Source organism: Balaenoptera borealis, assembly GCF_965194805.1.
Source record: "Balaenoptera borealis genome assembly, chromosome: 2".
NCBI lineage: Eukaryota > Metazoa > Chordata > Mammalia > Artiodactyla > Balaenopteridae > Balaenoptera > Balaenoptera borealis.
In genome coordinates this window covers 119,226,151-119,241,995 of record NC_138867.1, presented here as the reverse complement: position 1 = coordinate 119,241,995, position 15,845 = coordinate 119,226,151, and the positions used below count along the sequence as shown (strand labels likewise).

The following is a 15,845-nucleotide window of genomic DNA, read 5'->3' as shown; positions in this document are numbered from 1 at the left end:
TTCCACAAAGATGAGAGCACTGTGTATGGTGGGGCAGATAAGGAGGAGCATGTGTTCCTGTCTGGATCTTGGTTACTTTCACAAGGCTTGGTGGTACTTGCAGAAACTTATTTTAAACTGGCAGTCAACCCCCAGAAGGTCTCGATCTTAGTGACCCTCTAGGTACCTTCATCTGAGCCAAGTGGGTCTCTGTGACCTTTTTCGTAATTGTGACTGCTGCCTACAGCCATGACATCAGGGTGTCACTTACTGTCTGAAATTAGCCATTCTAGGTGCTATTGCAGACAGTGCCCAATTTCAGCCTCCTAGGCGCCATGCATAAAGCTGGCTTCCTCAAAAAGCTCTTGCCCTGTCAAGGTGAAAGTAACCAAAGGCAATGGCTAAAGTAGCCATCTAGCTTTTCTTGGATCTTGTAAGCCCACAGGTCTTAGCTCAGGGCAGGCAGTGGCAGCTATGGATCCAGCCAGAAAGAACTGGTGACCTTTGCTGATGAGTACCAGACCAAAGTGCTGGCAATGAGCCAAGAGGAAAAGGGTGAGGATGGAGTGATTTGGAGGCCAGGGATCCCACCCTGGGCCTTGGCAAACTTTCAGTGTGTTGAAGGGCACTAAACTCTTCTGGTCTAGGACAGGGATTCTCCAAGGCACTTCCCCTTCAACCAGGTAAGCAGTGATTTGTGCTTGGAATTACTAAAGATCCCAGAAGGGCATAAATTTGTGAAGGGTTTTTGTTCCCAGGAGTGTTTCTCATCAGGTGCCTTTACCTAGAGCCCAGTCCTGCACAACCTTGGGATCAGACTGGTAGCCCACTGGGCTGACCCTAATTCCCAGGGAACCTCTGCCCTAAGACTAGGTCCCCGGATGGGCCCAGATGAGTCTGATATTTAAGACCAATCATCCTTATGTTTCTCTGTACACCTCTTGCCTGACAGTGAGGGTCATTCTTCCCTCCTCCACTGGGCACCCTGGCTAGTATATATCCTGCTTAGGAATCTAGAGCCACAGCTCAGGAAAGGACTGAGCTGACTTTCTCCATGTGATTTTTATACAATCACATGTATATGGAATTAGTAGCCCTCTTGGTGCATCTGGGCCCTCAACATAGAGAAGATAAGACAGCAGGTTAACCAATTTTAATGGAACCAAAAGATTATACAATGAAATTTTATATACATTCAAAAAAAAAAACATCGTGCAACATTTTTGGAATTGTAGAAAGCGAGCAGTGGAGAGCACATCCTTGTGGAGATTATTCTTGGGGCTGGAACCAGAGATTAGTATTTTGGTCTTTTCACTTCAACCCTGCAATAGAAAGAGAAATGAGCATAAGATCAATATGCTAAGCAATTCTCACCAGTCTCACAGAGGAAGAATAATGCTGCTCACCCATCGGCTTCCATCTTCTTCCTCTTCTCAATGATCTGCAAAAAGAACAGTTATAGTTGATGGTTATGCTGCCAGTCTAAGCTCACCTGAGACCCAAGGCTGACCTCTCTCCTACTTCCATGGCTCTCCGACCCCCTGCCTGTTCCTGAATCTGTGGGCCAGTATCTCCTCCCAGCTGTAGCCCTCCCACCCAGAACCAGTCCCACTTACCGCACTAATCTTTTTCCATTGGCGATCAAGCTCTGCTTTGTCATTGGTTTCCTTAAAGCGCCTGGTTTTACGTCCTTCAGACATCTTGATGCCATATTGAAATGCAGCCCTGAGGGAAAAAAAGGGCAGCTGAGGGAAGAAGGCATCCAAGGTTGAATAGCAGTAGCAAGGTGTTCCCAGGAGACCCGGTGAGCAGAGAACCGATTTCAGAATGTTTCAGCCAGACTACACCCTCTAACCTGCTGTGGGCTAGTCCACCCCCACCACCATCCCTCTCCTCACTCTTGGCTGTATTTAGTACCAAGACTCACTTGGGCAAAGCCTCCTTGTTGTTCATATACTCGCTGTATTCCTCCTGGGTATCAAAGTCCCAGCGGCCTAAAGGGCCTTTCTTGTTACCCTGTTGCAGGACAGAATGGGGGGCGGGGAAGGAAGAGATGTCAGTGGAAAGGAAATTTTAGCCCTTGATGAAAGCCAGGCTCTCCCATAATCCCAGGTTTTATCATTCATAAATCCTACCCTAATAAACAATAATAAATGTTAACTGTGTACTTACTATGTGCCAGGCATCATTCTGAACACTAAACATGTATCTTATTTAATTCTCTCAAAAACTCTATTAAGAGAGAACTATAGATCTCTCCATTTTTCTAGTGAGGAAACTGAGGAAAAAGCAGTAAAATAAGTTGGCTTGGTCACAAAACCAATACCTGGCAGAGCCAGGGTTAAGCAAGGCTCCAAGATAGAATTAAACCATGCTATTAAGCATTGCAGTACAGAGAAAACAAGGAAAAGTAGATGACACTTCTTCACCCTTAATGGTGTTAGTGTTTGTTGGTGTTTTTGTTTTTGTTTTAAGGCTTAGAGGAAAATGTCAATCCTGGCTATAATAAAACTCAGTTTGTTTGTTTGTTTTCCAGTTATTTTCTAAAAACTGTAATTGCTTCTTCCCTTTCTACATGTGCACTAAAGGCCTGCTTACGCCCTAGGATGGAAATCAAAGCCTGGCACTTTACAGAAAATAAAAAGAAATATATTTATGGCCCTATCTCATTTGACTTTGTACAGACGCTTTAAAACAGTTAAGCTGCCCACGACCCCACAATGCTGCTGCTCCTATTGCTGCAGCTGAAGGAAGATGAGGCCCAGGAAATGAAACAGATCATTTGGGAGGAGGGAAGGGGATATGCGCTAAAGATTAACTGTCCCCATCCATCCTTCCAGCTCCACACCTGGTCCATCTTGCTATAATCCACCTCCTCGTCACTGTCCACAGCCATGTCATCCATCCTAAAGAGAAACAACAGTTAAAGAGATGGTGCAGACCCAGACTCCTATGGTTCATGCAGAAACCTACCCACTAAGAGGCTATATGCCTAGGAACAACCATCCCTCCTAGGCCTCCCACTCAGAGCCTAAAAGAATACTTTATCAAGTAAGACGTACCCCTGGGTCCCAACAAATCACATTTCCATCTCACTCCCCCTCCCCCGCGACCTTGTTCTGCAATCACCCCAGCCTCCCTTCTTTAACAGAGTCTCACATACGTGGCTGGGTAGCACTCAGCATAGCTGTTGGACATGCCAAAGAAATCACCCAGCTGCTTCTTGTCCTCTGGCTTCTTCAGCATATGCTATGTTAAAGAAAATAATTCTACCAATAGCAGAAAAACTTCAAGCAGGAAGGGCCAAGGGCTAGACGCTCCAACATGAAAACTCTAAGGAGAGGGCTATGAACGTGAATGAGTCCTCTGAGAAAGGGGAAAGTCATGACTTCAGCCTTATCAAAATTCAGCACAAAAGGGAAAGAGCAAGATGGGGGCGGGGAAGTTGTGGGGAAGCAGGGAGGCAGGTGGAGTTGGAATGAACACACTGAAATAAAGGATATGATTCAGTGCCTTCCCAGCCAGCAGATCCAGCAAACTTTTCATTGATCGACTTGATCAGCTCCTTGGCAGATCCGGGTCCTGGGTGAAAGAGAACTCTGTTCAGACTTTGAAATAAGGAACTTACAACCTCTTCCCCACAACACACTTCCCACCTGTGCCTTTCACAACAACATTTTTTAAGCAACAGAACCCTTTAGCTAACAAAGTTTTAATAAAATTCCAATTCAAAATGAGCTACTCTGCTTGAGATGCACTAGTGTGCTCAGAATACTGTCCACTCAACCTGCCCCACGTCCTCAGAACCCCACAGCTGGGAGAATTATATCAAACAGAGCAAATATGCCCTGCCCTTGCCCAGGAAGACAGACAGAACTCCAGACTCATCTTCTGTCTATTCCATAAAGCAAGACATGGATCTTCCGAGAACCCAGAACTAGGAAGTCCCCCAGTCCCACCCTTGGCAACTCTGAGTTCTGGGTCAGACTCTCAGCCCAGAGGAAAGGAGCACTGCCAGAGCCAATGCAAGATGCCATGGGTAAAACTCACCTTTGTCAACATCCATGGGCTGGAAAGAAAACAGAAACTAAAGTGAGTGTCACCAGGAGGAATGCCCACTCATCTCTCCCTCAAGTTTGAATCAGTTCCCTACCCTACCCCCTGCCCCCATTTCCAGGATGGTTCCTACCCTGGATTAATTGACCCAGTTGCTGCTGTGGAAGCCATGAGCCACCTATATAACAGAGGGGTTCTGTACCTGGCTGGGCAGCCACAGAGATGGGCAGCTCCTCCACCTAGTGCCCGGGACTACATCTCACCTCATCGTCCACTTTTGGCTTCTCAAAGTAGCTGTGCCTCTTCTTCTCTTCTTCTCTCTCTCGGTCCCGCTCCCGCTCTCGATCGCGTTCTCGCTCTCTGTCACGGTCTCTGTCTCTCTCCCGATCACGCTCCCGTTCCCGGTATCTCTCCCGCTCCTTGTCTCGAGGTGTCTTGGTTGTGGAGGGCACATAATCCCCAATGTCTTCAAATATACTAGGAAAACAGAGATCCCTAGATGACAAAGTCACACAAACTTCCATTTCCCCCAGCCATTTCTCCAGATTCTCACACCAAGGCCTCCCCGAAATGCCAAAGACAGGAAACCCAGAGGCCCTTCCTCCCTTAGATCAGGGGGCAGGGGCTAGGATACATACTTCATGTCAGCCTCAGGAGGTTTCTTCTCTTCCATTTTCCCTGTAACATAAAGAGAGGAGTGAGGAAGACACTCCTGAGTTATTTCCCACTCAGCCTCACCACGCTCTTCAGTTCTCAATGCCCTTTTAAACATCTTCTGTTTAAAAGATGGGACAACAAAAGCTACCCCATACTCCCCCTCCTCAAGCCTCAAAACTGACCACTGCTTCCTGGGTGGGTCACGCAGACAGAACCTGGATGTAACCATCCCTTGCTAATGCTCCACTGCTCCCATTTTTCTCTGGTCCCCAGGAGCCTCCCAATGTTCTGGAAGCTCCAGGAGACTTTGGTTCCATCTCAGATGCCCCTCCAGGGGTAAGGTTTCTCTCCCTAACTCTCCAGATTACCTTTATCTTTCTTTTTGAGCTTCTTGTTGCGGGTACCCTGCCTCAGGTAGGAAAGGATCTGGGTGAGCTTGCTGATGACAATGTCATTTGTGGTCAGTGTCGTCTGGGCCTGAAAACCCCCAAGGAGCAAGAATGTTATCCCACTGAGCAGGACTCTCTTCATTTACTCATTCATTTACTTAACAAATTAACAAATTAAAGGATAAGTGAGAATTAAGTAGGTGAAGACAGGGAAAGGAGGTGTTGTAAAAGGATATTCCAGACATATGAAACAGCATACAAAGGCCTGGGTCATAAGTGAATCTAGTACGTTCAAGAAAGCCAGGATGACTGGAGAACAAACTGGGAAGCATGGTAGAAAACGGCTGGAGAGGCCAGGAGTTACAGAGCCTCACAAGCCATGATACAGATTTTGGCCTTGGGCTTCCCTGGTGGCGCAGTGGTTAAGAATCTGCCTGCCAATGCAGGGGACACGGGTTCGAGCCCTGGTCAGGGAAGATCCCACATGCCGCGAAGCAGCTAAGCCCGTGCGCCGCAACTACTGAGCCTGCGCCCTGGAGCCCGCGAGCCACAACTACTGAAGCCCGCACGCCTAGAGCCTGTGCTCCGCAACAAGAGAAGCCACTGCAATGAGAAGCCAGGGCACCACAACGAAGAGTAGCCCCCGCTCACCGCAACTAGAGAAAGCCTGCGCTCAGCAACGAAGACCCAATGCAGCCAAAAATTAATTAATTAATTAAAAAAAAAAAAAGATTTTGGTCTTTCTCCTAACACTAAGAAACCATCAAGGGACTTCCTTGGCGGTCCAGTGGTTAAGAATCCACCTTCTAATGCAGGGAACACGGGTTCTATCCCTGGTCAGGGAAGTAAGATCCCACATGCTGCGGAACAACTAAGCCCTTGTGCCGCAACTACTGAGCACGTGAGCCACAACTATAGAGCCCGTGCACTGCAACAAAGATCCCGCAAAACTAAGACCCGATGCAGCCAAAATTAAAATAAATAAATATTTTTTAAAAATAAAGAAACCATCAAAAGCTTCTAAACCGGGGGCAGGGCGCATACGGGAAATCTCTGTACCTTCCTCTCAATTTTGCTGTGAACTCTTTTTTTAAATTTATTTATTAATTTATTTACTTCTGGCTGCACTGGGTCTTTGTTGCTGTGTGCAGGCTTTCTCTAGTTGTGGCAAGTGGGGGCTACTCTTCGTCGCGGTGCGTGAGCTTCTCTTTGTGGTGGCTTCTCTTGTTGCGGAGCACGGGCTCTAGGCACGTGGGCTTCAGTAGTTGTGGCTCGTGGGGTCGAGAGCGCAGGCTCAGTAGTTGTGGCGCACGGGCTTAGCTGCTCCGCGGCATGTGGGATTTTCCCGGACCAGGGCTCGAACCCGTGTCTCCTGCATTGGCAGGTGGATTCTTAACTACTGCGCCACCAGGGAAGCCCTGCTGTGAACTTTAAACTGCTCTAAAAAATTGTCTTAAAAAAAAAAAAAAGACAGTAGTGAAGGCAGAAAAAAAAAAAAGCTTTTAAACCATGATGAGAAAAAGTCATGTTGTTAAATGATCACTTTGGCCATGTGTGAAAATGATAATGGAAAAGGGAACAGAAAGATGTGGGGAGTGGTAATGGCTAAAGAGTACAGGGTTTCTTTTTGTGGTGATGAAAATGTTTTAAAATTTATTCTGATGCCGTTTGTACAATTCTATGAAAATACTAAAAGCCACTGAATTGTACACTTTAAAGGGGTGAACTGTTTGGTATGTGAATTACATCTCAACGATACTAAAAATAAATAGAATATTGGAAGGGAACCAGAGTGGAAGTGGGGAAACCAACTAGGAGCCCCTTTTAATAGTTCCAGCAAGAGATGATGGTTTTTTTTTTTTTTTTTTTTTGGCCATGCCGCACAGGATGTCGGATCTTAGTTCCCCAACCAGGAATCGAACCCATGCTCCCTGCACTGGAAGTACAGAGTCTTAACCACTGGATCACTAAGGAAGTCCCAAGAGACGATGGCTTAGACTGGAATGTTATTGTGTTATTGGTGGAGATAGAGAAAAGTGAATGGATTCAACTGAGATTTAGGAGGTTAAAAGGTGGACAGGACTTGGTTAAATGTGGTAGATGAGGCTCAGGGCAGAAGTGAAGCTGATTCCCGGGTTTGAGGCTCACATAGCAGGCTCTCGGGGCCTGGGTCACTCACCTCCATGGTGGGGCAATCAGCTTTGCTGCGGATAAGAGTAGTGGGGATGTCAGTGTCAGCATACTCGTCATCCAGGTCTACCACATAGGCCATGCGGCCTGGAAGAAACAGCTCATTCCGCTCATATGCTTTGCTCTTGAAGAGCATGCGGTAAACATTTCGGCCTACAAAAAGAGAAAGAGCAGCAAGTAGCCAGTGAGAAACTTCTACAATAACAGCCTCCGTTTACTAAGTGGTTACTCTGTGCCAGCCACCATGCCAAGTGTTATGCATGCTTTGCTTCATTCAGTCTTCACAACAGCCCTGTGAGGTGATCATTGTTATCTCCTTTTAGCTGATAAGAACACTAAGGCTGAGAAATAAGTGATTTAGTACCACTTAAGTCATATGACTATTGCCAAGTCCTATAGCTACTAAGCGACAGGACAAAGAACGGGACTCCGGCCGTTTAACTCCAAAGCCTGAGCTCTTATCCACCCTTCCTACATTGCCTTCTCAAGGGCACTATGTGCCTAGCATTGTATTAGGCCCTGTGAGGAAGAAGGATGAAGTTTAAGGTAATACTGATGAAGATGGGAAAAAATAGCTCTACTATATACTCAGTGTGATAGGCACGTTGCATGTATTATTTCTCTTCGTCCCAGTAATCCCATGAGGTGAACGTTAACCCCGTTTTTGCAAGTGGACAAACAGGAGCTGAGAAGTTAAGTTGGTTGCACCCAAAATTACATGCTTAGTGTGACTTCATTACAGGATTCAAATGCAGGTTTCTGAATTCTGAGTTTTTAATCATCAACCATGCTACCTCCCTTAATGGATAAGCCCAAATCTGAAAGAGCTTCCAACCTAACTGAGGGGACATTAGTAATATATATGAAATAACTAAGTCTACATCTGAGTTCTATTACAGTATTTTGTGGGAACTAGCTGGTTTGGGGACAAAAAAGAGATAAAAGTACGTTGAGGGAAAGGGGAAGCATATTCCATCCAGAGCACTAAATTCCTTACAATTCCCCTGGAATGCAGAGCTACTAGTGTGGAAATTCCGTACTCACCCAAACGTGTTTTAAATTCAATTTTATTTTCAGGATCCTCATCTTTCCTGAAAAGACAAAAAGAACATTTTTGCTAAATGTGTTCCTACTTTTGGCCCCATCTTTCTAAACTCTCAAGCTCTCCCTGATGTATACTTACTTGGTTTCCTTCTGGGGCTTTTCCATCAGTTCTTCCTCCTCTTTCTCTTTGCTGGCAATTTCAGCTCGTACCTAACAGGAAAGCAATTAAGGTTTAGACATTTATTCACTTTACATATCCTTACTGAACACCATTATACCACACTGTGCCAGGAACTAAGAACTCAATACTGAACAAGACAATATAGTCCTTGCCCTAATGGAGCTTATAAAAAGAGAGACAGACAAATTAAACAAATAAACAACAAAGTGTGATAACTGTTGTAAGTAAAACAGAAGAGCTATGCAAGGGTGCAGGTAGTGGGAGGTGAGGAGTGGGGAGACTTAGCAACACCCAGGTGATCAGGGAAGGTTTGTTTCCCCAAGAAGATAAAACTGAGGCTGAGACTTGAAGGATGAATAGCAATTAGTCCTACAGAGGGGGCACCGTTAGTTCTTCTACATGGTCTGAACTAACAGCAGTCTCCCTCCTCACCCCAAAAGGCACTTATAAGAGCATTCAGCATGCTAGTATTACTCTCCATCTACCAACCAAGGCTCACCTTCTGAAGCAGAGCAAAATCCAAGCCTTTCACCAAATGGGTGTGTTCCATGTCACCACCCAAAAATTTGGACTCCTGGATCAACTGTCTTCTCTTCTCTGCAGCTGATTTGTCCCTGTAGAATGAAAGAGGCCACATAAGAACCATCCTTTGTGGGTGGCAAGTGCCTCTTGAAATGGCTTGGCATGGGGAAATGGCTTTCCAGAGCAAGGAAAATGTGAGGAAGAACTCATACTGCCATTGTATGACTTTGCAATGCTGAGGGAACCATGCCCTGGCCCACTCGGTACTCACGCCTCAGCAGTGGGGCCCACAGCCCTGTAGTTAGCTGTGGTGCTGATCAGCTCAGTTTCCTCATAATCTTTGTTCACTCCATCCCGCCGTTCCTTGGCACGGTCCCGGTACTTCTCTGCTAGTTCTCTTTCTCTCTCAATTTCTTGTTGGCGAAGTTTGGCATAATAACTGTGACCAGGGAAAGGCAAATGTGTAAGGCTCAGCAGAACTGTTCCTGCCTGTTTCCCTACACCTTCACCCAACTCTCTATGCTGAAAGCTCATATATGTCCTCATAGAACTGCTGGCCACCTCTTGATATTCCTCAAAAGCAGAACTACAGCATCTTCCAGCTCACAGATACACTGTTCTAATGCCACCATAGTATACTCCATCTGTCACTTCAGAATCCTTTGATGTCACCTAACTCTACATCACCGAGTCTCTACAAGTATGAGACTTTTCCATACGGCAACCAGGAAGTCTCTGAATTTTTATCACGTTCCAAATTTCACCTGAAAATATGTCATTCCTTGCCAGTCCTCCTCAAGAAGAGAGAAAAAAGCAAAGTACCAGGTCTTGGAAGCTTAGTATCATATAAATAATAGCAATGACAATGATAATGACGGCAGCCAAAATTAACTGGGTGGTTACTATATGCCAGGCACTGGTACTAAGTGTTTACATGGACTATCACAGTTGATCCTCATGACAACCTGATAAAAGTTATTATCACTATCTTGATTCTACCCATGAGAATATTGAGGATTAGAGAGGTTAAGCAAAATGCCCATGGCATCCAGCTAGAAACTGGTAAAGATAAGATTAAAACACCACAAGCTGACTCCAAAGCCCTAAACAGCCATTCTAAATATCATTCCTCTCCACTATGAAAGCAGAGAATCTCAAGACGAGAAAGGAAAACCTCAGTCTCTTGCCTCATCACTAGCCCCTACTCCTTTTCCCTGAACACTATCCACCATAAAACCCAACACTCCTCCATCCTTCCTTTACCTTTTCTTTTTTCTCCTTCGTGCAGCTGGATCTTCATCCTCATTGTACTCCCTTGGCATCCTAGGAAAGAAAGAAATTCACTGATTGTGAAATATTGCCACAGCCCCAGAAACCCCAAGAAGTAGCTATGAGGACTGAAGAAAGGCTTAGAATACTGACCAAAGCAATAGGTGACCAGTTTCAATCAGGCAGAGATCCATGTCAGTATTTGTAGGTGAGTGGTTCTCAAGCTTTAGAAAGCGTCACAACCACCTGAAGAACTATTAAAATTATATATCCCCAAATATCTGCCCTAGAATCTGAGTCAGTGGGGCTGGAATGGACCCAGAAATCTACTTATTTAAGCACCAGCAGCAACTCTAGTACAAATGGTCCATGGAATATACTCTGAGAAAAAATGAGATCCCCATGGGACTTCCCTGGTGGTCCAGTGGCTAAGACTCCATGCTCCCAATGCAGGGGGCCCAGGTTCAATCCCTGGTCAAGGAACTAGATCCCAAATGCCGCAACTAAGAGATCACACGCCACAACTAAAAATCCTGCATGCAGCAACTAAAAGATCCCGTGTGCCACAAATAAGACCCAGCACAGCCAAATAAATAAATAAATATTTTTAAAAAAACGAGACCCATACAGCATCCCAGTCTTTCCTGGAGCTTCAATCTCAAAAGGCAGAGAATCAGAACCATGGACCTCAAAAGAGAACTAGCTTCCCAGTTCCTAAGATATCTAGTTCAATAAATTTTCCATAGGAAGGAGATGGGAAACAGATTGGATCACCCCAGAACTTACTCATGGTGACGTGACTTAGAGGGTGGTGCAGAAGTAGGTGCAGCCCTTGGGGTCATGAGAAGTTTCCTGAAGTCTTCATTAGTGAGTTTTGATCTAGAGGGCGAAAATTTTAAAAATTAGTACCCAGTAAGAATTGGAAAAGGAGTATGTAAAATATATGGTTCACTTTACTAGAAATCAGTGAAATACAAATTAAAACAAAGAACATGCCACTTTTAATGCATCAGAGTGTTAACGATTAAAAAGTTTGATAAATTGGACTTCCCTGGTGGCACAGTGGTTAAGAATCCACCTGCCAATGCAGGGAACATGAGTTTGAGCCCTGGTCCGGGAAGATCCCACATGTCGCGGAGCAACTAAGCCCGTGTGCCACAACTACTGAGCCTGCGCTCTAGAGCCCGTGAGCCACAACTACTGAGCCCTTGTGCCACAACTACTGAAGCCCGCGCACCTAGAGCCCGTCCTCTGCAACAAGAGAAGCCACCGCAATGAGAATCCTGCGCAATGCAATAAAGAGTAGCCACTGCTCGCGGCTACTAAAAAAAAAAAGTTTGGGGGCTTCCCTGGTGGCGCAGTGGTTGAGAATCTGCCTGCCGATGCAGGGGACACGGGTCCGAGCCCTGGTCTGGGAAGATCCCACATGCCGCGGAGCAACTAGGCCCGTGAGCCACAACTACTGAGCCTGCGTGTTTGGAGCCTGTGCTCCGCAACAAGAGAGGCCACGATAGCGAGAGGCCCGCGCACCGCGATGAAGAGTGGCCCCCACTTGCCGCAACTGGAGAAAGCCCTCGCGCAGAAACGGAGACCCAACACAGCCAAAAATAAATAAATAAGTAAATAATAATTAAAAAAAAAAAAAGAGTTCAGTTTAAAAAAAAAAAAAAGAAGTTTGATAAATCAAGAATGAGTGAGATGCTGGGACTTCCCTGGTGGCACAGTGGTTAAGAATCCGCCTGCCAATGCAGGGGACATGGGTTCGAGCCCTGGGCCGGGAAGATCCCACATGCTGCACAGCAACTAAGCCCGTGTGCCACAACTACTGAGCCTGTGCTCTGGAGCCCATTGGCCACAACTACTGAGCCCGCATGCCACAACTAATAAAGCCCGCGCGCTTAGAGCCCATGCTGTGCAACAAGAGAAGCCACCACAATGAGAAGCCCACGCACCACAACGAAGAGTAGCCCCTGCTCTCTGCAACTAGAGAAAGCCCACACACAGCAACCAAGACCCAATGCAGCCAAAAATAAATTAATTTTTTAAAAATTAGAAAAAAAGAATGAGTGACAGGGACTTCCCTGGTGGCTCAGTGGTTAAGAATCCGCCTGTCAGTGCAGGTGACATGGGTTCGATCCCTTGTCCGGGAAGATCCCACATGCCATGGAGCAACTAGGCCCATGCACGACAACTACTGAGCCCGTGCTTCTCAACAAGAGAAGCCACCGCAATGAGAAGCCCGCGCACTGCAACGAAGAGTAGCCGCCGCTCGCCACAACTAGAGAAAGCCCACGCGCAGCAACGAAGACCCAATGCAGCCAAAAATAAATAAATTACTAAAAAAACCCAACACAGGTGGCAAAGTTGTTATAAAGACAATATAACACCGATTAATTTTAATATTTTAATTCACAAAGCAATGATGTATTTTACTCAGATATGAATGTGTGTATACAAATGCATTTAACAAGAGTAGGACAAAAAGATAAGTGTAAAGAAGGTAACGGTGGTTACCTCTAAGAAAGGGGATGGAACTGGGGATGTTATCAAAGACAACATTACCCTTATTCTGATGTTTTAATTTTCTATAAGAATTAATTCCTATATAATGTGTAATTAAACATCAATTTTAAAAACTAGCACTCTCCCTGCCATAATTTCCCCTCTAATATTCTTATGCAGTTGACCTGATCCAGTTAAAGTTCACAAAGATAAAGAGGCAAGCGGTATGATTTTTTGGTCATCCTTGCTGACAAGACATTCAGAATTCTTTCACCACCACCACCACCACTTTACTCATTACCCAGCTCATTCCCATGGTTCTACATGAAAACACTCACTGGTGGAAGGAGTGAGGATCGTCCACATCGTGGCCATCTGGGGCCAAAGGGTTGGAGAACGGCTCGCCTAAGAAAAGGAATTGATGTTAATTTAATCAATCTCTTTAGAGTCAGGTCTTGTGCAAAAGTTGGGGATCTAGTAGTGAACAATACAGATGTCTTTTCCTGTCGAGTTGCTCACAATCTAGTGAGGAAGAAAGGCAAGAACGTCGACATTGACAATACAGGGTAACAAGTGCTGAAGCAGGAAAATACAAGGAGCTATGCGAGTTCAGAGGAGGGGGCCCCTAAACCAGCGCTGGAGGATCAGCAAAGACTTCTTGAAGATGACACCTAAGATACTACGCGAAAGATAAATTTACGGAACCGAAAATTAAGTGACGGGGGCTGGGGGTGGTTCACAGATAAATCTCATCTGTCGTGGGTTGGGGCAAGGACAAGATTGAGGGACAGCCTGGAGCTGCCCGGCCTCGCTCGGGGCCCAACTGCTTCGCCAGGCTCCAAGCGTCACACTCCCGGCCCCCCTCCACCTTCGCGCACACAGCCGGCTTAAATTCTGAGGCCAAAATAACGCGCCAAGTGTCCCGAGTCCCGCGGGGAAGAAAGGGCAGATGACCCGAGGCTTACTATCTCGCTCCGGCATTTCGTCCGCGGTGTTTCAACCCCAGCAACGACCGAGGATCCACAACAACACGCCAACAACAGGCGACTCCCCACAATGCACCTCAGAAGTCCACCCACAGTGCCTTTCGTGCCCCAGCTTTTCCGCCGCAACGGAGGGCGGAGAAATCCGAGTAAGAGTTGACCTGCAATGCTTTTATGGCATTGGCTAAACTTGGCCCCGCCCCTTACGTCAGCCAACCTATCCCGGGGCTGGAGCGTCCGCGGCTGGTCTGATAGGATCACTTGGCCGGAAGGTCTAGGGCGGATGATTTGGTACTAGCTCAGATGGCGGCTGCCGCAGCGAGTCGGGGGATCCGTGCCACATTGGGCCTCCGTGAGATTCGTATCCACTTATGCCAGCGCTCGCCCGGAAGCCAGGGAGTCAGGTGAGGCGCGGCCCGGTGAGGCGGGCGGGCTTCGGGGCGCCGGGGTCACGACCTCGACCTCCCGGGTGTTTGAGGAGGCCTGCGCCCACAGCGCACGCACGGTGCTCTCTCCGGCCCTGCAGGGACTTCATCGAGAAACGCTATGTGGAGCTGAAGAAGGCGAACCCCCACCTGCCCATCCTAATCCGCGAGTGCTCCGATGTGCAGCCCAAGCTATGGGCCCGCTACGGTGAGCACAGGACGCCGGGGGCCTGAGACCCCGGTGGAGTAACAAGGGTTCGAGAAGAGAAAGGGCCGCCCAAGGTCACACAGAAACCTGTACAGGGACTGAATTCGGACTTGCTGTTGACCTCGTTGCAGATAAGGAAATATACATTCGCAGGGTTACAGGATGCTTTGTGTCCCAGTAACATCTATGTGGAGGCGGGCCCTGTCCTGCATAGAGATCAGGAGCTGTCGTTTTTGTAATTCAGAACAGGCTTCAGATAGGGGAGAAGGGATGCTGGTCCAGTCCATCAATGTAGGTCCTTCCAAATTGTGTGGTCAGTGCCGGTCCAGGTAGAGTGTGAGAATCTCAATAGTAAAAACCTAAAATAATGACTGTGTTGAGCACTTACGGCTAGGCCCTGTGCTGAGTGCTTTCCTGCCTAAATCTCATTTAACCTTAATTAATATGAGGGGTGGATTCTTTGGTTATTCAGCTAGGATGTATAACAGGGTTGAGCTTCTACATCTGTTCCCCCTTCCCAGACTGCACTTCTGCCAGACTTCCATGGCTGGCTCTTTGTTATAATTCAGCCTCCTCAAAAAGGCATTCCCTGGCCAGGTATGTAACATTGTCCCTTTACCCTATTTAATTTTACCACATACTTATTAATATATTACCTATGTGTCACTTTACAATTTGAAAATTACTGTCATGTTGCCTGACACATAGGGACACACAATAAATATTTATACTTACTGAATAATGGTATTTTTAATCACGGCTTTTAACTAAACCTCGCCCTAGGAATGTCTGGGGGACGGCAGGGAGTCACACCCAAGGCAGATCCGTTATAACAGTGGACAACTGCAGTATGCCATGCACTAAACGTTGTTTGGAGGAGGAACAAAGGTTTTCTTTCCAAAAGCCAGTAGACTAGAGAAGGAGATGGACACAAATAACTTTAGTTTAGAGGAACAATGGGAGCCATTGAATGGGCACCATTAAAACGCAGGCTCATGTAATACACTGCTCACAATGGTTAATAATAAATGCCTACCATGCCCCTTAAAACGTCCCTGAAACACTTTCCTTCCCATTATGACTGCCCAGAATCAGCCGAAATGCTACTGCCCTTCCTATCCTACCAAGACTGTAAGTTGAAGACAGAGACCTTTTATTATACTTTGGTAGCCCGTACAGTGCAGAGTGGATACTTAATCACATCCCTCTCTCTTCAGCATTTGGCCAAGAGAAGAATGTCTCTCTGAACAACTTCAGTGCTGATCAGGTAACCAGAGCCCTGGAGAATGTGCTAAGTGGCAAAGCCTGAAGCCTCCACTGAGGATTAAGAGCAAGAGCCCCAGAGCCTGAGCTCTGCTGGACTGAGTACAATGTGGAGAAACGTGTTCTTCTGTTCTTTATAAAGCTTGTGCTGAAAATGCTGTCTCAGGATGTTCTGTT

The 15,845-nt window shown here is 46.5% G+C and overlaps 2 protein-coding genes across 4 annotated transcripts; one reads left to right on the top strand and one right to left on the bottom strand.

The window, feature by feature from the left end:
* Positions 1-1,117: 1,117 nt before the first annotated feature.
* IK (IK cytokine) lies at positions 1,118-13,902 on the bottom strand. Its single transcript, XM_082378659.1, has 20 exons — positions 13,755-13,902; positions 13,128-13,194; positions 11,074-11,166; positions 10,282-10,341; positions 9,290-9,457; positions 8,996-9,110; positions 8,455-8,525; positions 8,316-8,362; positions 7,261-7,424; positions 5,061-5,169; positions 4,674-4,713; positions 4,299-4,512; positions 4,030-4,048; positions 3,483-3,561; positions 3,143-3,223; positions 2,828-2,885; positions 1,907-1,995; positions 1,596-1,704; positions 1,386-1,420; positions 1,118-1,301 (listed from the first exon to the last, which is right to left on the bottom strand). Exons 1-20 carry the CDS (start codon positions 13,768-13,770, stop codon positions 1,274-1,276), a joined length of 1,662 nt encoding a protein of 553 aa, XP_082234785.1. The 5' UTR covers positions 13,771-13,902; the 3' UTR covers positions 1,118-1,273.
* Positions 13,903-14,017: 115 nt separating this feature from the next.
* Positions 14,018-15,823, top strand: NDUFA2 (NADH:ubiquinone oxidoreductase subunit A2). Of its 3 annotated transcripts, XM_082378718.1 has the most exons (5): positions 14,018-14,176; positions 14,299-14,405; positions 14,927-15,002; positions 15,495-15,536; positions 15,623-15,823. In XM_082378718.1, the coding sequence occupies exons 1-5, from the start codon at positions 14,076-14,078 to the stop codon at positions 15,666-15,668; spliced, it is 372 nt and encodes a 123-aa protein (XP_082234844.1). In that variant the 5' UTR covers positions 14,018-14,075; the 3' UTR covers positions 15,669-15,823. The 3 variants fall into 3 exon arrangements, with proteins under 3 accessions (XP_082234844.1, XP_082234845.1, XP_082234846.1); XM_082378719.1 differs by lacking the exon at positions 14,927-15,002; XM_082378720.1 differs by lacking the exons at positions 14,927-15,002; positions 15,495-15,536.
* Positions 15,824-15,845: the final 22 nt, after the last annotated feature.